This window comes from Aythya fuligula, chromosome 1 (assembly GCF_009819795.1).
Source record: "Aythya fuligula isolate bAytFul2 chromosome 1, bAytFul2.pri, whole genome shotgun sequence".
NCBI lineage: Eukaryota > Metazoa > Chordata > Aves > Anseriformes > Anatidae > Aythya > Aythya fuligula.
In genome coordinates, this window is record NC_045559.1 from 84,438,747 (window position 1) to 84,459,563 (window position 20,817).

Consider the following 20,817-nt stretch of genomic DNA (forward strand, 5'->3'; position numbering starts at 1 on the left):
AAGATGCTGATCCAGAGAGATCATGGGTCTGGATCAGGGGAAGTGTTCTCACGCGTGCCACAGCACTGCCATCAGGGGACAGCAAAGGCTGGCTGCTCCCTAAAGCACAGGGAGCTGAGCATGATAACATGGCCAGCAGGGCAGGGGCTTCACCACCCAGGGCCCCATCCCACCGTACCCAAGCAAGATGGACAGGGCAGGCCTGGAGATGGCAGCTGGGGTCAACAGAGAGTCCAGACTGTCAGGCAAACCCTGAGCAGGTCTCAGGTCGTGGCTGTCACACAACTGCAGCTGTAGCACAGGCAGGGCTCAGCACCTGAGCTCCAGCTTAAAAGCAACTCTCGTGGGATGAGGGAGGTCAGCCCTCACAGAGGCCTCTCTGCACTGTGCCCTCCAAGGTCACTGGAGCAAAGGGGGGCAGCCCTTGGCTGTGCTATCTCTGCGCTGGCGCCGAGCCCGGGGCGCCAGACCTGCAGGAGGGGGGATGTTCTCAGGGCCCTTTCCTCTGCATGTGTTGGGGCACACATCTCCTCACACGGACATCCTTGTTCCCAGGATGAGCAAAGCCCAGGGTTGTGAGCGTCTTGGGGAAAGGAGGCTCACAAGAGTGCCTTTTTTTTTTTTTTTTTTTTGCCATAGAACAAATGTAGGAAGTCACATTGCTGCTGGAAAAAACACTCTAAGGGAGTGATATTTCTCCTGGTAACCAGTGCTGCAAAAATATCCAGGACGGGAGAAAGATCTCAATTACAAAGGAATTCCCTGAATCATACTAATATGGAATATAAAAGAGAAAGAGTATAAACATAACCAACCGCATTGTTTGGAAACTTATTTTGGAAAATGAGGGTTTTAAATGTCTGCCGTTTGGGTATGCAGTCTCTACGTTACATAAGCTCCACTGTGAGTAAATAGATGCTGTAGATGTTCAGCTGGCTTCTGCAGAGATAATGGATCATTTTCAGAAGCTGCTGTAAATGTAGTGTGAAGCACAAGCACTGAAGGGTAGACAGGCTTTAAGACAACTGATAGAAGCCCAGTAACCTGCTCCCCATTTTCTGATATGTGGCTGAAGTGTTTGAGACTAGAGCTGGCTGAATAACAAGTGTCTCTGGCTTGTAGTGTATTAGCTTATATGACGTACTTAACATTTATATTTGATGGTAATTAATAGTAGCAGAGAGGTTTATGAGATTTCAAAGTAGATGATATATTGATCTAATTGTGCCACGATTGCTTTCTTCTCTTTCCAACAGGCCTTGCTCTTCAAGACAGTTTTAAGCCATGCTGGGACAGAATTCCAGATGTGTCCTTAATTTATGCTTGTGGTTCCACATTTTAAAATAAACAGAAACTAATGAACCCAGTACATTACCTTACACATATGCCTAGGATCAGGGATTTATTATTTTTTTTTATTTTTTTTTACCACAGGCTGGTCTGATGTTCAGCTTCAGGTTGCGTATGGTATCTATGTTTAGTGCCGATAGGAAATGGAATTTCAGGCGCAACTTACAGCATAAAAAACAAAATGACTCAGGCACATTTTTCAACTCTTCAGCAAAGGCAGTTGCTGCTAGTATCTTCCTGTCACTTTTTTTTTTTTTTTTCTACCTTCATAATTTCCATCTTCTTTTTCTTCTGGTATCTTATGCAAAGCAATTCCTTCCCTCAGCACATTGACCATTACCACCTGCCTCTTTGCACTGATGTTGGTTAAGCCGGAGTTAGATTGATATGAACCACTGGGAAATCATCATTTCTAAATATCATCACCTCACAGACAGCAGGAAAATAAATCACAAATCATCATTTCCTAAGCATCAGATGTGGGTGAAGGGGAATTTTCCTCTTCAGGGCATGATTTTTGAATGCAGAGCTGATAAACCCTACAGCTTCACTTTTCACCTCCAACAGGCAAAACATTAAGCTCACATTGTATTATTAGAAAGTATCAGCTTTAACCTTTCAGAGTAGTTCGCAGCTCTACACATGTGACCCAGGGAAGCGGAGGATCAGCGGCGCACTTGTGGGGCGAGCCTGTAGGAGGTCGCTTTGCTCAACCAACCGAGGGCCCCCCTTTATCTGGATTTAACAGCGTGTGCGACATCCTTTTAAGTTCCCCTCAGCAGCATTTGTCCTGCCCTTCGCTACCTACCGGGCGGGCCCTGAGGCGGAGCCCAACCGCCACCTCCCTCCCTCCTCAGGCGGGGCCAACGGTCCCGTGGCAACGGCTGCGCGCGAGGCGGCGGCGGCCATGTCGCGGGTGCTGCTGAGGGGGGCGCGGGCCCGGCCCCGCGGCCCCGCCGCTGCCGCCAGGAAGGGGCCGAGGAAGGCGGCGGCCAGGCGGGACTGGGACGTGAGTGCTGCCCCCTCGCCCTCCTCTCCCTCCTCTCCCTCCTGAGGCTGAAGAGCGCTCCCAGCCTCCATAGGGATATCCTTTTTCCTCACCGATACCCTCCCTAAATGTGGGATGCTTTCGATGTTCTACAGGTGTACCGCTGTGTGATTTTATGCTACATATGTTCTGTCTCGTTGCTTTTTACTCAAACTTAACAAAAAATAAATAATAAATATAAATAATCAATCCAATAATATACATAACAAATCCAGTTCCCTCGCTGTTCTTGTTTTTGATGTGTTTTCATGTGCCTTTCTGCAGAGTACTGTCCATGACCTGACAGTCCACCGTGCCACGCCTGAGGACATCGTAAGTATCACATTTGTCACCACTCCTTTCCTATAACCACGAGATTTATCTGATTATCTAGCATAAATGTATGCTATACATACTGGGATAGCTTTCTGACTGCAATTAATCTCCCTTTTTAAGCCTCTGAACATACAGTTCTTTTACTATTTTTTGTTTGTTTGTTTGTTTGTTTATAATATGTCAGGCATCCATAGATATTTCTCTGGCAGCCAGGATCTTCTCAGTTCTCTGTTTCCATTGGGAAGCAGTAACTATGTTTTTATTTCAACGTAGTGTATCCCATTATAGATAAAAAAAAAAAAAAAACACTCTGTGGAGTAGTTTGACATTAAGCCTCATCTCTGCCCAACAGACCAAAAAAATGTGCTCTATTTTGGAATTTTCTGTAATTCTGAGGGTGTTCAATCTTCATTTAAACAATTTTACAGCGCTTCTTTACATTGAATGACTTGTTCATTACAAAATACATTAATTCCATTTCTTTTTCATTGGTAGCACTGATCACCAGGATGGAATAGACAAGAAGAGCTGTTGTTGATTTTTAAATTTTGACTATCCGTCCTAGTCAGGATGAATAGATACAACAGTGGAGGTAGACATGGTTATCTTGATGTTATTTGGACACTTTTGCAAGCACTTGACACATTTGATTTCTTTAATTTGTATTTAAACTGAATACGTATGTATCATTGTTAGAAGAAGAGCAAGAATTTTGCAGGTAACTGATGCTAGTGTTAAGTCAGGAAAATATATCTCTTTTTACACTTATTATTGGAGGGAGTGTTTATGTTTTTTGCCTCCATTTACAGTTGAAAATACTCCTGCCGAGTCAGCAGATGGAAAATGAGTCTCCCATCATTCACCTTTGCAATTGCATTAAAAGTAGCTAGTACTGATGGGATCTGACATTTGTGGATGTTTGTGTGCTATCATTGGCACTACCATGAAAGGAAAGTAAACATCCAGTGCATGAAGGATAAAATCAAGGAAAAGGGATTGTTATCATTGTTTTTAGGTTGTACCTTGATTTTTTTAATTGGGTTTCTTTCATGTTTATGTAGCTGCGTCGCCATGAAATACACAAATCAAAAAACAAAGCACTGGTCCATCTAGAACTGCAAGAGAAGGCTCTGAAAAGAAAATGTAAGAAACAAAAGCAACTGGACCCCGATTCTTTGGAGAAGAGGAAATTGGCTCTGATGCGTGAGGTAAGAGCTAAATCTGCGCTTTTCAGCCTGTTGCAGATGATTTGTAGTGGGAAAACTGCTCTTGCACATAGGTAAGAATTTGTTCCTCTTTTTGGATAGTTGGACTTCGTCTGTGTGTACATCCTCTACTTGCAGTGATAGGAATAGGCTGCATAACGTTTTAACTGCTGTATAGTATCTTAACTCATCTGTGCAGTTGAGCATTTCATCCTTGTTGCCTGGCTATGCCATTTGTAATACTTCAGGCGTCTTTGAATCTGAACATCTAAATTTTAATGTTGGCCCTACACGGATGGCCCTATAACAGTCTATTTCTAAAATACTGTTAGTCCGTTACACTGAATGGTAGGTGGTGAATGGATTAACATAGAGGGGATGGTTAGGATTAGTCCTGTTTAATTATCTTTAGTAACAATCTGAAACGGGAAGGAAGATGAATTCTTAAATGAAATTCATAGGTCAATTTAAATGAAATTCATGGGAGAAGATGCAGCACTCAGTGAGTATGTTGAGGGTGTGTAAATGGGCCTAAAGCGGTTAGAAGCTAATATCACTTTGTTTTCTGCTGATCACAAACAAAGGTGAGCTAATTTACCTTGGGAACAATGCTCTAAATAAATTCTTATAACATGTTCAGCAGGTAAGTGAAACGTAGGAACCTGCTGATTCTGATCTAGTAGGGGAGCATGAAAACAAAGTTATCACGATAACTTTTGTGTGAGTAAGCGCATCAACTTAGTTTTAATTGCTTTAGGCAAAGGATATCATGTTTTGGAATAAGTAAGCATTACCATATTTTTTTCCTATGTAGATCTGGCATAGCATTGTCTAAAAACCTGCATCAATTTGACATCAGATGGCTAAATGGGAAGTTAGTATCAAGGATAAAAACTGAATGGTGATTTGGAGAAGTGAATATACGAGATGATTAAGAGACATGAATACTCTCTGATTTGCTAAATTGGTTATGAGGCAAAGTGATCTATTGCAGTGTAATTCAGGCTGAAAAATCTAGACAGACATGGAAGCGAGCTGTGTGGGGGAACTGCGAAATGAGGGGAAAAAAACAGGTGAAATATCACTGGATTTTTTTGTTAAATGAGGCTGAGTATAAAGCATTAGTAAACTTATCGATGGGCATTGAAAGAAACTCTGTGAAGACAATAGCATGTAGTGCTCTGAAACTGCTGCATGCTGGTCTTAGGATTTCCAGGAGAGCAGAAATTAAATCTGACAAAAGAGGCATAGTGTACGAGGGCATAAGTAAGCCTGTCTTTCTGTGGGATCTTCTAAAGTACTTTTTTTAGCTAAAATTGAATAACTATGATAAAGTGGAGATCACTTGCATATTGTGTTAGGTTTATGTGGCAAGAGTTTGGTAGTGGGATGGGTGCAGGGGTGGCCGTCATGGTTCCAGTTGACATGGTTCCAGTCATGAACTTCAAATACTGGGGGGGAGAGAGACTGAAGCTGTATCTTGTCAAAAATGTGTGAAGATGGCTGAATCATTTTGTTTTGCTAGGTGCAGTCAACTGTATGTGTGTCCATTGAAGCTTTTATGAAGGCTTGTGGCAGGATTTTGATTTTAAGGCAGGATTTTCAATAATCAAGGATGAATGAAACAAGTCTGCCTGAATTGGTTTGTACCTATTCAAATGGTTCATTTTTTGGGTGTCTATCAGATGAGACAGTGTTGATGGGGACCCCAGAAGTGATAACTACTTCACATTTCAGAAAAACAAGATGAATTCTAGTCACTCAGGATGAAGTCTTCTGATTTGTCTCAATTGGGATCTCACTGTACAGTGCCAACTTTGTAAAGATTGCCTTCTTGGCTATCCTTTTGCTAACTGTACCTGAACAACAAAGGAGAAATCAGTCTGCACCGTATGAAATATTTCCTTATATGCTCTACTTTCAGATTCTCTCTGATCAGTACCATTTGCAAGATGTATTGGAACGATCTGATGAGGTCATGGCTGTGGCAAAACACTTGTTTGGGGATGCTCCTCGCACACGAACAGGTAGACCATCTTATTTCTATGTGAGAGTACGTTTATCTTATCGCTTTTCATAAATAGTCTTATTATACAAAGTATTCTTTTTAAGTGTTTTCATCTGATGTAACACAATGGATTCTGTTTGTGTTGGACGAAACACAGATGAGGATAACCATGTGGCAGGGAAGAGAGAGCCGTGGCTGGTTAATCCGCTGTACCAGTCTGTTGTGGAATTTCTGGTGACTTCCTCTGAAGCATCTGATGCTGACCATTTCTGCAGCAAGTTACCAACGTACACAGAGTGGCAGTTTGTGCACCTAGAGTAGTTCGGATTCTTGTTGCTACGTGGATTGCCTGCTTGTTCTTGGATATTGCTGGAGTTGTATCAGCATCTTGTGAACGTTGCTTTTCCATTTCTTACCCCGGTTTATGAGTCCTTATGCTGTTTGCATATGAAATCTTAAGTTCATTTTTTCTGTTTGGGCTGCCATTCTCTTTTGCTTATAATTATGGTTTCACCCTATGTGCTTTTTCTGCACAAGTTTATTTACACAGGACAGAAGCTTGATACATTGTAGCTGAATGTCTTGAGATAACTCACTGGCCTTTGCCAGTTAGTCAAAATGACAAACCCCTGTGACTCCTCTTTATACAATGTACAGGAACTTGCTTTTTGGTACTAAGTCCTGTGAGGTACTACAGACTGAGTCCTCTGCATTCTTCCTTATTTTATATGATTCCTTTAGGTTTCCCTAATGTAACGGTGGCTCCTAACTGTGACGTAGAATCACCTCAAGGACCCATCATACAAAAACACGATCCTCCCACTGAGCTTTCTATCCTTAGTGAATCTGTCATGGATTCCCAGGTAATGTATATTCAGTTCCACACGTGTCCCACGTTTCTGGGTTGCACAAAATAAGAATATTCAAAGGCAGTGTTTCCAAGCAGACCTAAACCTTTCTTCTGTGTATGGTGTAGCATCTTGATAATACACAGAGAAAACTGTATTAAATTGACATGAATTTGTTTTGCAAGACACTGGCGATCATGATTTTAGTTTAGTTTCTTTTTTTTCCAACCTTTAAGTAAGAGAAACACTAATTTCTTATGTCTCACATTAGTATGCTTTCCCTTTTAATTATCAGATAGAGAACAAACTGATTATAAACTAAAAAAAAAAAACACAACTCTTTATGTTAATTAGAACCAATTGCTACCTATTGAAATATACCTGTTTTTTCAACTGTCTGCATACATGGGGACATGGGCTCCAGTTTATTTCAGATCATGCACAGATCATGCTCACTTAACTCCACAACCTTTATTAGTACTACAAGTTTTTTTAATACTGTACATTATTGTACAATTATTTAGATTTGTGTAACAACTTTAATGTTCATATAAATTCATTTAAATTTTTATTTAGATTGTGTCAGCATTACATTTTCTTCTCATAGCATGAATTATACCAGGAATGCTCACTTTGGTTTGAGAAGTGTCATATGACACCTCTGAAAAGTAGCTCACTGCTGAAGATCTGTGGAGATCTTTATTCTGTTGTTGATTTATAATTTTGTTTTGGAGGTGTGGATTTAAACAAATTAGGGGGAGAGAGGTAGCTTTTTTTCTTGAAGCAATTCTAATTGATGTATAACTTCTTCTTAAAGACAACTTGATATTTCTCTGAGGTTCCTTTTGTTTTCTTTGTCTCCTAAAAAGGCTCTTAATGAAGTGCAAGAAGAAGCATTATCAATCTGTCCATCGGAAGATGGACAGCATGAATCTCTGAATTTCAAATCCAGCGTCAATGCTGACAGGTCAGTGCAAATATCTGTTCAAGCTTCTACTTCTTTGATACTGGAAATAGGAGTTCAAAGGATGTTGTATGGAAATAGTTAAGTTAGTTGTGTGTAGTCTTTGTTGTTGTTGTTGTTGTTGTTGTTTGCTTGTTTGTTTCCCTCCCTGCTCCTTTTCTGACCTCAGAATTCTAGGGAAAGCCTTTGTTTTAATCTTAAACCTGGGAATGAATGTGAGTAGGGAACTCACCTGAGTAGTTACAGGTATTCTAAAAAGCTTTCTCTAGATTGCAAAGATAATCTAGAATCATGCTGTTATCATATCACAGTTCATTATTATGCTTGTTTTGAACATAGGCTGCTTCAGATACTGAGAGAAGAAAATTCATTGGTGAATTCTCGGTTGTGGGCTGAAAGGGGTATGAGAAGAACTACCTTATCACAAGAAGTACCTTTAACTCCAACAACTTTTTCTCCATCATTGGATCATTCAGGTTGGATTTGCCAAATCGCAGACTATCAAGGGTTATTAAGCTGTTTATAGGATTCCATCCTGAATTCCTGTTCTGGGTTGGGCTGAGAGAGACTTGCTAATTTGGCTCAGATGATCTTCCGGCCTAAAAAGCCAAATTTTCTAATTTTCTAATAACTTTGTAATGCAGTACTATTAAGAACGTATCTCCAGTTTCATGTATTTTTTGTTTTGTATTTAAATCAGCCCTCAATGCTACCAGTGTAGTCAAGAGAATCCATTCAAGACTTCAGAATGAAGACGAAGAAGAGACGCTAGACTCAACTTACACTGTGAGACAAGTGCTGCACCCAAACTCAGGAAAACAAAAGCAAATTTCAGCAAAAAGTTTAGTATTTTTTAAAAATTACATACCTTCCTTTGAATAAGGTCCTCAGTATCATAGCTTGAAAGGGATCTGTAGAAGTCGTCTCGTTTGTGCTCCCTGCTCACAGCAGGGTGAACTCCAAAGATTGATTAGGGGCCCTCATCCGTCCAAGTTTTTGAGCATCTGGCATTCCACTGCCCCTTATGTAGTGTGTTCTGGTGACAAAGCAAAGTCCATAGCAAGCACGGAACCACCAATACGTGGTACAACCCATCACCTTGCTGGCTATAGAGTTCTCCCTCCTGTGGTGCTTTTCTGTTTCTAATACAGCTTTTCAGTCAATGCTGAACAGCTTTATGAAGAATTTCAATCCACATACTCTACATGTAGTTTATACCCATTGTCAATCCCCGTAAACAGCTGTAACATGAAAAGATAGTTGTAAAAGAGTCACTCATTAAATATGAGACCTGAAAGCAGCTGAAATTTTTCACTGGCTGGTCGCTGGCAAACTGTTTCTGTGCTTTTAACTGAGAAGAAAAGTATAAATAGGTTTCTAAGATAAAAGCGCCAAACAGCAACACCAGAGAGGTACTAATGCGGTGACAGAAAATGGGGGTTTTGATTATTGAAAATGACTAGAGTGACTGGGGATGTTCTCTTATGGACCTCTCCTTTGATTTATTTCAATAAGCAATATAATTTCATTCCTATTGCAAAGCTTTCTATACAAATTGAAATTTCAATGACTTTTTTTTTTCTCCCCCCAGTGAAAAGAAAGCAAACTGTACAGAGCTCAGCAAGACAGAGGAGAGATGATTCTCTTGCTCATTCAATCCCCATTGACCTTCAGAGGGACAATAAATCCAGCCTAGATGTTCTCAGCTGTATGTTACACGAAGTGGAGCATGAACTGGAGGAATATGAGCGATGTACAGGCCGTGAGGTTCAAAAAGCTCCGAGAAGTGAAGGCCTCACTGGATTTACCTTGTCCCTGGTGAATGCTCTCTGTCGATTGATGCGCTACCTCAAAGAGGTGAGAAGACTTTGAATTCCATCTGTAGAATAAAAGAAAAAGGATATAAACTTTAATCAGAGGCGTCAACTTTGGTCCTTCCTGGCTCCCAACCAATTTACTTTGAAGTCTAATTATCATTACTTATTATTTGGATTGCATGCAATTAGGAGGTAAAACTTAATTTGTTAGAAACAGATATCCCTAATGAAAAGGGAGGAACTGACTGCAATGAAAGTCTCCAAGTAACTATTTGCAGAAGGTATTAATCAAATTACTTTGAAACTTATTTTTTACATATGTTCAGAGCTGTAGCAGCGTATTAACTACAGCCTTGTTTAGAAGTTCATTTTCTTCTTGGCCTCTCAAAGGTGATGCTATTGTCACTAGAAAAAGAGTACCCAAATCTTCAGTTTTCTTTGAGGAACTCCTTAGCTTTCTTCTTCCATCCGTAGTAGCAACTTCACATTAAACAAGAATGACCTGAAGTGCTTACTATAGCATTGCACAGCTGCAGTTCAGTGGAATTTCATAAAGACAACTACCTGTAAGCTGTGGGGAAATAAATACTGTTTTAAAAAGTTTTTATTTCATCTCTAATCCAGAGGTATTCAAAATGCAGCAGTGGCTCACAGATTCATTGAGCCTTTGTGAAATTGTGAACTAGATTATGACAGTTCTTGCACTTTTAACAGATGCAGAAAAATGTGTTGCCTAAATACCAGTTTTCATTTCATAGTGAGGGCAATAGATTCCTAATGAACATAGAACTGTCCTCTTTTGGTTCCTTTTCAGAGTGTATAACCATTGAAAAAGTACTTTAAAAACCTGATTTGTTTTACTGTTTCCTGTATGGATGCATAACAACGTATAAATCGAATATTGGGTAGCACAGGAATATGAAAGATTCTTCTTTAAGACCTGTGTTGGAAGCAAACAGTGAATGCTCAATTCAAGATTGAAAAATTACTACCATCAGAGGATGGACTTCGGCTGAGGTGTGATATTGAACTATTCCTGTTTCCAAATATGAATCTGTATTAACTACAGTAAGTTTTAAACTTTTTCTCCCTATTTAGAGTGAAATACAACTGCGTGAGAAAGAGTTGATGAGGCAACGTCATGAGGAGATGTTGAATGAGCACCGAGAACTGATTGATGCTTTGACTGCAGAAATACTTCTAGCGAGGGAAGAAAACATTACTATACAGGTACCAAGCCCCTTTCCCCAACGTGCTACTGAGTTTTGCTACAAATATGGCCTGAGATGCATTGTCCATATGTTCAGGAAAGAAAGTGATAAAATTGAATGAGGAGTCTGAGAAGAGCAGTCATGGGGTGTGGGGAAGGGATGTTTGTAAAGTCAGCATTTTATTTTATTTTTTTTAATTATGTTTAAAGCTTGACAAAATGCTAGCTGAATGGTGAAACTGAAAACTGAGCTTTAATATGTACAATCTAATGGTTTAAGCACCTGCCACTAGTGGAGCAGCGAAGTGGAATAGATGTAATACTACATTTTCGTTTCTTCAGCTTGTGGTGGAAGTAGATTTTTTTTATTATTATTAGTTACCTTTGGCAATGAAACAATAAACAACCTTGGAGAGGAAGTGGGATGATAAATAAAAGAAAAGAAAAAATGAGATTTTTTTTTGAGGCAGGAATAGAGACATGAATAATATCTCGGTCGAATCTCACAAATTCATGCAGTGGTATTAAGAGGCCAAATTTATTCTCGGTGCTGCTTGTGGTGTATAATTTTCTAATTCCTGTTTTCATGTTGCTAGAATAAAAAATATTTCTCTCTTTCTCCCATCCTTAGAAGAAACTTCAGCAATACATGATTGTAACAGATGAACAGATAACCTCTCTCACTCAAGCATTTAAAAGTCTCCCTATGGTAGAACCTAGAAGAGAACAAAGTCCAAACCATTTTGGAACTGCAAGCAACAGTCCAGCAAGTGGCCAAGGTATGTGTGTGCATGTGTGGAGAAAACTGGAATTGTGGCTACTTTATTTCTGCAGTAGAAAATCTGGTATTTAATAGATGTCTACTTGAATAAACACCTCTTGTGAACCTGCATGTCACTTCTGGAAATTCATACGCCATGGGTTTCTGCTGTGAGCAGAAGCACTTTGCTACAGGCTTTTTTTTTTAAGTAGTGTTATGGGCTGAATTCCATCCCACTGGCATTCATGTATCTGGATCTGGACTTGGAAACTATCCATAAAGACAAATCATGGGCTTGAACTTCTTAAGTGACAAGTCTTTATTTTCCTGAAAAAGAAGGCAGAAGGAGAGCAGCCTTTCCTCACAAATGGGAGGCGTCCTTCTGTTCCTTACCCTGTTAAGATGCCTTACAAAATCAGATTAATCCTGGAACTGGTTGTCCTGGAAAGTGGTGGAGTCCCCATCCTGGGGGTGTTTAGGAAAGGTTAGACCTGGTGCTTAGGGACATGTTATTTTGGGTGATATTGGAGGTAGGGTGATGGTTGGACCAGATGAGCTTGGATGGCTTTTCCAACCTTAATGTTTCTATGATTCTATGAATCCTGAGGATCTTAATAAAATAAAATTTAACTTAAAAAAAGTGAGAAGTGTCCAGCTGAAGCAGGACCCTGCCTGTCTGTTGCTGAGGCACTCTAATAGTATGAGATTGGTTCCTCCGTTAAACACTGGAGGTCGCTGCTGACCAGAAACAGCAGTTGGTTAGACCTGTTAAGCAGCCAGGGGTAAGTTAACTAGAACATCTCTGGAGAGAGGGAGGGTTGCTGAAGAAGGAGTTGGAGGGGGAAATATCATGACAAACAGCATGTGAGGAGGATGCTTTGGAAAGGCAGCTCTGCATGGTGAAGCAGGGGAAGAAGATCTGTCTCACCTCTTGCCAGGATCATTACATAAGGGGTGGAAGGCTTTAAATTCCATCTCAGTAATGTGAACCATGAACAATATCTTAAGCAAACAGCCTCTTTTGCTTGTCTCTCTGCCTTTGCAGAGTGTTTCTTGTCTCTTGTATTTTGGAATCACAAATGTTCTCCCTGATTTTCTGGTAACTTTCCTTTTGGGAACAAATATCCTGGGCAATATTGTTAAGGGTGAGTTCAAAGATAGCATTAAGGGAGCAGCGTATGCAGACATATTAAAACTACTCTGTTCTCACAGCTGGCTACAGCTTTGACTCCATGCTTTTCTTTTTTTGCCTCCCTGGTAATCTGTACCTTCCAAGTTGTGTGTCTACGTGTCTTGTGCATGGGCTGCAAACAGCTCTCTTACCAGTATGCTGAAATTGTGAGCCTGTGTATGATAGCTTATTTTGCTCTCCTAAGCCCAGTAAAGATTTTTGTTATGTCTTAGAGTTTTGTACCAGGGGACCAGAAGGAATTTAGGATTATGTGAGGAACATATTCTAGTCTGTCTTTTTAGATACCTGAACATAAGAATTGTCATTGGCACTTTTTCCTATACTGCTTTTGCTCTGAAACTAATTTTTTTTTTTTTTTATTCTACTCTGGCTTTGTTTTTTTTCTTTAGAAAAAACTGATCTGAGCTGTTTTGAGCCCAGGAGCGATGAAGGCAACAGGGAAAATATGCTGAAGTTACCACAAGAAGAACTGCCTTTCAAGTTTCCTCAGAAGCCAAGTGCCTCAAGTGGTGTAGGAGCAGGTAGAAGCTTGCCGGCTCACATCTTCCAGCCAGCTGTCCTGTTGTCACCACCTCGTCAGAAGAGCAATCAGGAATCGTCTCCCCTCCAGAATGGTGAGATCTCTGGCCAAAGTAGGCTTTTATTATTTCAGTCTCTCGGGCTCGTATTTCCTTTGGAAATGTCTTTTCTATCAAAGTTTTTACATCTGAATGCCTAAGCCCCTTGGTCCTGTAGTTGGAATACCCTGCTTCTGCACTCAGATGTGCATTAGACTTTCTGACCCCTGCAGTTCTCCATCTGTAGTCCTCTGTCAGTGACAATCCAGACGGGCATTTTTAACTTGTACTGGCTTTGATTGTCACTGTTTGCTGTAGCTCTTTGTCTACGACATACAGCACATCATCTGGGCTCTCCCTCCACTGGTGGTGTAATCCAGCCTCTGTCACCTGTAATGGTGGAACCACTGAAGACTGGAAATCCGGGACCTTAGTGCTGCAGACAAACAGGGATGACTGTAGGCTGCGTACTCCTTGAGCTAATCTCCCCAGCAGAGATTTTTTTCTGAAAAAACTGGGAGCAGGTTTCCATATGGGTTTCATTTAGTAGTACACAGGAAGTGGTTGAAGAAGTTTGTGGTGAAATTACATGGTGACAGATTAACTCACAGTCAGGATTTGTAGGCTTTGGGAGTTTTTTAGGTTGCTGAGTATGATGGGCCCCTGTAAAGCTGTGTTGTTGAGGGACAGATGACTGTGTCAATGACTGGTTTGGTTGCTGACAGGAAACAGGCCACAGCAGTGAGGCTTTATGCCTTCTCTCCTTTAGTCCTACCCCTGTCATCTGTATTGATTTGTAACCCTTTTTAGTCGGAAACATAACCAAAAAATCCCTTTAATTTTTAACAACTTGCCAGAACAATTGGAAATTTATATCTAGTTTAAGCTTCTGGTAATATGCAGTGCTGTGAAGAGACACATAATAAATAAGGAGGAAATGAACTAAAGATAGTTTTCTTCAAAGAGCATCATCTGACTTCAGTCCCACCGAGAACTGTCAGACATGGTCTGCCATTTGAAACAGGAACGTGAAACCATACTCGTAGACTTTGCTATCGTTAAGTATGTGAGAAATGCATTGTTATTCTTTTGAGACTGTGAAGAATGCTAAATGGCTCAACAAATACTTTTTGAGTATTTTTTTTTATTAAAAATGGTTCATAAAACAGTGGATATAGGTTTAAATTTTTGAATGTCGTGCTCTGCTCCAGTGGCAAAAGCTGATGTTTGGGAAAGAATGGCTATTTGGTATGTAAAACAGGGAACCCCTGGTTTTGATCACAAAATCCAAGTTGGACTTTGCGGGTGACAGCGCTGGAACATATTTGGTCATGTGTGTGGTGTGTTACCGGTTTGCTAACAGTGACCACAAGAATATTCAACTATTTCTGTTGGCCACAGTGCTTCAACTTCTTAAGGAATAGGTAAATTATTATTCCAGAAGTGTTGTATTGCACCATTCCAAAAGCTTTGTTACGTTACCAATCCAATATAAACAGCAGAAGAAAATACATACTTACAGTTTATTAGATAAGGTAATTGGTTTTTGGAAGATGGAGGACTTACGCAGAAGCAGTGGTTGATAAATCAGCTAAGACATTCAAAACATTTCTCTTCTCCCTGACTTTTCTCTCAAGCTCATGTACAACGTAAGACTATTTGCAGCAGGAAATAATGTTGTTGAGTCCTTGCAGCAGGATATTGCATAGAGTGATTTTGATCAGTGACATATGCCATTTAGGCTAGATATTACAATTCAAATTCCTGCTTGGTTATTACTAGCCTGATGCAATAAAGTTACTATTCATTTTCCTTTTTTTAAAAAAAAAAATCATGTCTCTTTCATTACTCTTCCTTTATTTCTTGTTTGTAGTATTTACAACAATTTCTCAGTTTACTGAAAACACTGCGAGAGAACCAGGCAAAGAAAAGAGCTCACCCTCCTCCCTGAGAACACAGAGCACAACTGAGGAAACCAATCTTATCACTCAAAGGCAACCAATTCCTACTGCAGACAAAGACTTGGAGAGTTCCCAAGAGAAAATCAGTCTGCCCTGCCCAGCTGATGCCAGAAAAAACAGTGCAATTGAAGAGTTCTCTCAAAGTAGTGATCTGTTGGGACAGATAGCTGAGCTTACACAGCAGAACTCACTAATTAAAACTCAGCTGAGCAAACTGAGAAGCTTCTCAGAAGACAAAAGTGCCTGCCTACATCAGCCAGACTCGATGCAAACTACAAATCCTAGTTCAGACTCTTCACAAGGACAGGTGAGAATTTAACAGAAGGATGGATTCCCTTTTTTGCTGGTCTCCTTTCCTATAACTTATGCTTCTAGACTGTTTCTTACCTGTCAGTTTTTTTAAGGAAAAGAGTAGCAAAACAGATATTCTTTTCATTCACATGGACTTTGATTTTACCATTCCCTTAGGAGGTCAACAATAGTTCCTCATATGGGGCCTATGTTGTATACAAGTGCTGAAAAGCCCCATGAGTGCAGCATGTTTATATGCTTTGAGTATGGTTGTGCTGCAAAGAGAGAGGTGATTGCAGTAAGTATCTCTCTTGTAGCTTGGATAATACTATCAGTGAAATAACAGAGGATAATCAGAGAATCATTTCAGTTGCAAAAGACCTCTGAGATCATCAAGTCCAAGCGTTAAATACATTAATAGTGAAAACACTGCACCAACCCACAGGTTCTTGTCAAGTTTGTAAAAATATGTATTTAAATCCATGCCATGGTGTCTCTTCTGCTACTGTCACCTGGAAACCCATGGAATTTGAGTGAGTTTGGGTACATCTCTTGCAAATACTTGATACTAGGGTGCGTACTAGTTGGATCTGTCTTGGCAATTTTACTGCGTGGTGAAAATCCCCAAATCTTTGAGAAAGAGAGAACTTCAAGGCTTCAATTCACATAGAAAATCTTTAATCTGCAACTAAACAGCTATTCAGTGGCACTCCAGCAAGTGAAGTTAACATCACAGAAATGTCTAATCCCTCCCCTCGCTGCTATCTTTCCTTCTGTTCCATCACAGTGGCTAAATTACCGTTCAATTAAACATACTAAAGATTTTAAATTCCTTCATGTAAATGTAGGCTGAGAATGTGCTTACCATCCTTGTTGTAATATGTATAACATTAAGTCATTTAGTTGTACAAGATGATGCAAACTTCTTAAATGATCTGTGAATTGCTAGAGGGTTAAGGGGTGCTGGTGCTGGTACTGTTTGAAATGATGCAGATGAGCTATTTTTCCTATTTATTGGAAGATCCTTTTAAAACATAGTGTTTAGTCAATTAAGAACCTAGATAGAGGACAGTGAAAGGGACCAAATCAGATCTCTCACAGGAGGCGCTATATAAGTAAACTTAATTGTTTTTTCACTTGAAAATTAAATGTATAGAAGTACTTGATATACACTGCATGCTCTCCCTCAAGGTGCAAATTTAAGTTTTTTAATTGGAAGTATAATTATCCAATTATCTAAGTAGACTCCTCTTGTGGCAACGAAGAGCTTGGAAGAAAGAATAGCAGAGCTGAATCGTCAAAGTACAGAAGCACGTGATAAACTGTTGCAGCTAATAGATCAGCAGAAAGTAGCTGCTGCCGATCTGGTCTCTCCAATGATATCTTCAGTTCTGCCCCCGTCCCTAAATTATACTGGTAAGTACCCAAGTTTGGGAGAAACAAAAACTGGCAAGGTGGTGTTTTTCCCCTTTTGTGGGTGACCTGTCCTGAACTGATTGTAGTTGTGGTCAGCAGTACACTTTCTGTTAATGCCTGTGTGGTGCAAACACTCCTTGGTTTTAGAGGTGGAAGACTTCAGAGAGCTAAAAAAAAATCTATCAGCTAAAATTCCCCTAAAATTTGTTTCTTAGTAATTAGTTACTTTGCCGCAAATATCGTGTTTCATGGTAAATTTGTTCTTTGCTGTGCCCTTGTGTGAAGAACAGTTCTGCTACACAGTCACTGAAGGGCAGAACTAGGCTTTGTTGCCAACAGATGGCAAGGGAGATCCTTGATGTCTGAAATTCCCGATATTTTCATTCTTCTTGCAGCATGTTAATCAGTCCTCTATGATGGAGAGTCTTTTTGGAAAGACTTAAGTATTTCTAGATAACATTTTTAGAAGCTTGATGTATCTCAACCACGTTTTTGAAGTTTTAGGTCTTGTGGGTGCTCTGTCCCTCAGGCTACCTTGCTGAGTTACTGCCAGTGCTAACAGAAAGAAATAACTGAAGCTTCCATTTATCTGAAAAGATAAATGAGTGAAGGGGATATTCTTGCCAACTCAAGATCTGTAGATTAGCTGCCATTTGTAACTATAAACAAAAATACTTTCCAGCAGAGGAGGCCTTCTTAATTTTATTTTTTTTTTCGTGGAGTTACTGCAATTTCAAGCAGAACTGTGTGAGCATGTACACACATGCTCTATCTAGGACACCCACCCTTTTCCCCCCTTCATAAACCACAGAGGATATATAAAGGGAAGTACTTGAGTGGGGAGAGGAAGGAGGAGGAGGAGAGACCGCATGTGTGCACATGCATGCAGGTGCATACGCAGTGACTCACGGAGTGGGATCTTAACACTTTTTGCACTTCTACAGCTGTTGTAAGATAAATGCAGTGTGAAAAGTAAAATCTAAAGGAAAAGAAGTAGAGAAATCTCAAGTTTTTGAGCCTCCAATTACTTAAAAAAAAAAAAAAAAAAAAAGAAATGTTTATCCAGGAAGGGCCATTCTGTTTCCTTGCACATTGTCCATAGCTGCTCTGAATAACTGCTTTCAATATCTGTCATTAGAAGAGGATGGATATTGGGTTGAATGGACCTTCAACCTGAAGTTTTATGTCCATACGAATATATGTTTATGTATTCTATGCAATTGTGAAGACTTACGTGGTAGTCCTCAAAAAAAAAAAAAAAGTGAAAATGAAATGAATATTGTGAAATGCTGCTGTGTTCTCATCAAAATCAAGCTATTCTTTATTTCATAGAAAATACAAGGAGGACAATTGAAGTGTCTATTCCTGTGGCAGCTTCTGCGGACAGCTCCAAAGAGAGTGTTTCCCCTGCCAGTGTGACCAGTGTCAGAAGGTAAACGTTGAGCCTTTACTATTTGTTCTTTTTGGTAGTGTCTTGATCATGTGCCCAGCAGAACTGTAACATGATGGAAAAATCACCACGTCTTTCTCTTGTTCCATGAACTTTCCCAGATTACATCAAACTCTGCTCTTTGAAAATAGGACAAACATCCAATAGCTTCTTCAAATGTCATTGTTTGTATTTAAAATACCTCCAGTGTGACATAAAACTGATCACGTGAGATATAAGATGTGATTTCATTGACTACTTCCTTTTTTTAATGGCATTTTGGATGTTTACAGGTCTGTAGGGGACTCTAGCAAACCTTGTTCACCCCTGAGTGCCATGTCAGAAAGTGTGAAACTAACTCCTGTCAGTCAAAGGCCAAAGGTAAGACTGCAAAACCTTCAATGAGTAAGTTTGATTGCTGTGTCATATAAAGAGAATGCAAGATAGATAAAGAAGGGAGTAGGGAGCTCAGTCCTACCGTAAATCTACTGAGGTGAAAGGTAATTGACTCATGTCAGTTTAGATTCCGGACAAACTGAGCACTAGTCATGTTGATTGTTTGCTGGTGTTTATAAGCGAGTATTCCTGTAACTGCTCTTTTTGCTGTGTCATCTATTTCTATTTGTGTTTAGAACAGGGAACCTCTTTCAGGCTTTCACTGGTGGCTCCAGAAAATCTCAAGTAGCCTTTATGATGTGGAGTGATGTGTAAGAGGGAAGCAAGCTTTCGCCTAGCAACTGCACAAGTGCTGAAAACTAAATAAATCTGAAAATAAAGAACAATCACTGATCTTGATTACTGATTCCTAATATGCAAAAAAAAAATAGATTACAGAGATGTTTCACATTGGGTTCCAGACAGTAGTGTAGTCCGGTAAACCATTCGTAGATCTGTTTGTAGCAACTGTGAGAAGATACTAATGCTGTCTTTCCAGATATCCAAAATAACCTAACCTGGGAGTCCAAGACTTCCTGCCCTGATAGGGAAGTAAACATCCCCACAGGGGAAATTCAGAATGCTTCATGTAGATGTGACTTCAGCTAGGTGTCTAAAGTTGACAGCGTGATTACCTCTGTGGTCCCTGTGGCAGGCGATTGCTTCATATCAGGGAAGTGGATAATCCTACGCCAGCAAGCGCTGACTAGCAAGTCTGTGGGAAGCTTATGATGTATGACTTTCAACTTGTTTCCTCTTTTGCAGGCAGAAAAACAAAAAGAAGAAGGTTGGTTCGCATTGTCAATGCATATTATGTAAAGGAAGCTGCGCTCAAGTCCTTTTTTTATTTTAATTTTCTTATGAACAGCAATTTAGGTCACTGTGGTTGCCCTCTCCACATGTGCAGTTTAACTCTGGAGTGCTTTCATGTCAGTATAAAAAGGTCAATATGGGATAATACTCCGTGTGGCATGAATACAAGAAGGAATTCCTGGGAATGAGTTTCCAGACTGGATGCACTGCATCACCCCTTTTCACTGAAGCTGCTGTAGCAACACAAACGGGCTGCACACTGATCTGATACCTGTATTACACACACTGAAGAAAGAAGGATCTAGAAAATGTGTGTGGAACGTAACATTTCTGGAGCATGTATTTGCACATGACTTGGGATTGAAAAAATTCAAGAAAAACAGAGATGAGGGAATGCACATATATTCAAAAGCAACCTGGAGATTAGGAAGCCAGTCTGTTCCTGTTGGATGAGAATTTGCTTCAGAAATAAATTAATTTTTTCCTTCCATGTTTACAGTTGCTCCCCAGATTTGTATTTTCTGTGCAGTTAATATATCAAGGATTGCTTCTGGACTTGATCACTTTTTAAATATTTTATTTTTATAGTAAACGTAAAGTGGCTATTGGAAGTTGAAATCAGAATCTCTGGTATATACTAAATGTGATCTTTGATACAATAGAAAAATGATGTAAATTATATTAAGCTCTTTTAGCATGTGTGTGTATAATACTCTAATGACCATGTTTGCACATTGATTTTATTTGACATTTTAAAAATAGCTGTCATTTTAGTATTAATGATTGACAATAAAATACATTCATTCCTTACATTATAGTAAACCTGAGCAAAAAACTTTACAATTGATTTTTTTTTTTAAGAAATAAAATCCAGACTTACATTTTTTTTCTAAGTAAAGTTGTTTTCATCTCTTTATTTTTTTTAATTGACCTGGTCTAGTATCCCTAAAGACATTAGTGAAGTGTGGCATAAAAAGGGGCCAGTCCCTATCCTTTCAATCAGTTCAGCTTTAAGAGAATGAAGAATTTATTTTATTTTCTACTAAGAAGGGAGCAGTTGCTTTTAAACACGCTTTCTAAATTTAAAAAATGTGGGATTCAAAAGAACACCTATTCAAATATTCATTGAAATCTCTGCAATTTATTATTCAAGTACTAACTTTGGGAATTGAAGGAGGCCCATAATAATTTTGTGAGG

General features: G+C 39.6%; 1 protein-coding gene across 1 annotated transcript; it reads left to right on the plus strand.

The window, feature by feature from the left end:
- The first annotated feature begins 2,257 nt into the window (after positions 1–2,257).
- On the plus strand, positions 2,258–20,378 carry SPICE1 (spindle and centriole associated protein 1). Its single transcript, XM_032191851.1, has 17 exons — positions 2,258–2,359; positions 2,663–2,710; positions 3,775–3,921; positions 5,843–5,945; positions 6,668–6,789; positions 7,644–7,741; positions 8,078–8,214; positions 8,439–8,579; positions 9,330–9,595; positions 10,654–10,785; positions 11,397–11,544; positions 13,107–13,331; positions 15,148–15,542; positions 16,771–16,942; positions 18,275–18,374; positions 18,665–18,752; positions 19,572–20,378. The coding sequence occupies exons 1-17, from the start codon at positions 2,258–2,260 to the stop codon at positions 19,623–19,625; spliced, it is 2,478 nt and encodes an 825-aa protein (XP_032047742.1). The 3' UTR covers positions 19,626–20,378.
- Positions 20,379–20,817: the final 439 nt, after the last annotated feature.

Excerpts from the sequence above, each read along its gene's own strand:
- SPICE1 (XM_032191851.1), top strand. The coding sequence starts at position 2,258 with ATGTCGCGGGTGCTGCTGAGGGGGGCGCGGGCCCGGCCCCGCGGCCCC. Across the intron at positions 8,215-8,438 it reads TCCATCATTGGATCATTCAG|CCCTCAATGCTACCAGTGTA; the intron begins GTTGGATTTGCC and ends TATTTAAATCAG. Across the intron at positions 15,543-16,770 it reads CAGACTCTTCACAAGGACAG|ACTCCTCTTGTGGCAACGAA; the intron begins GTGAGAATTTAA and ends TTATCTAAGTAG.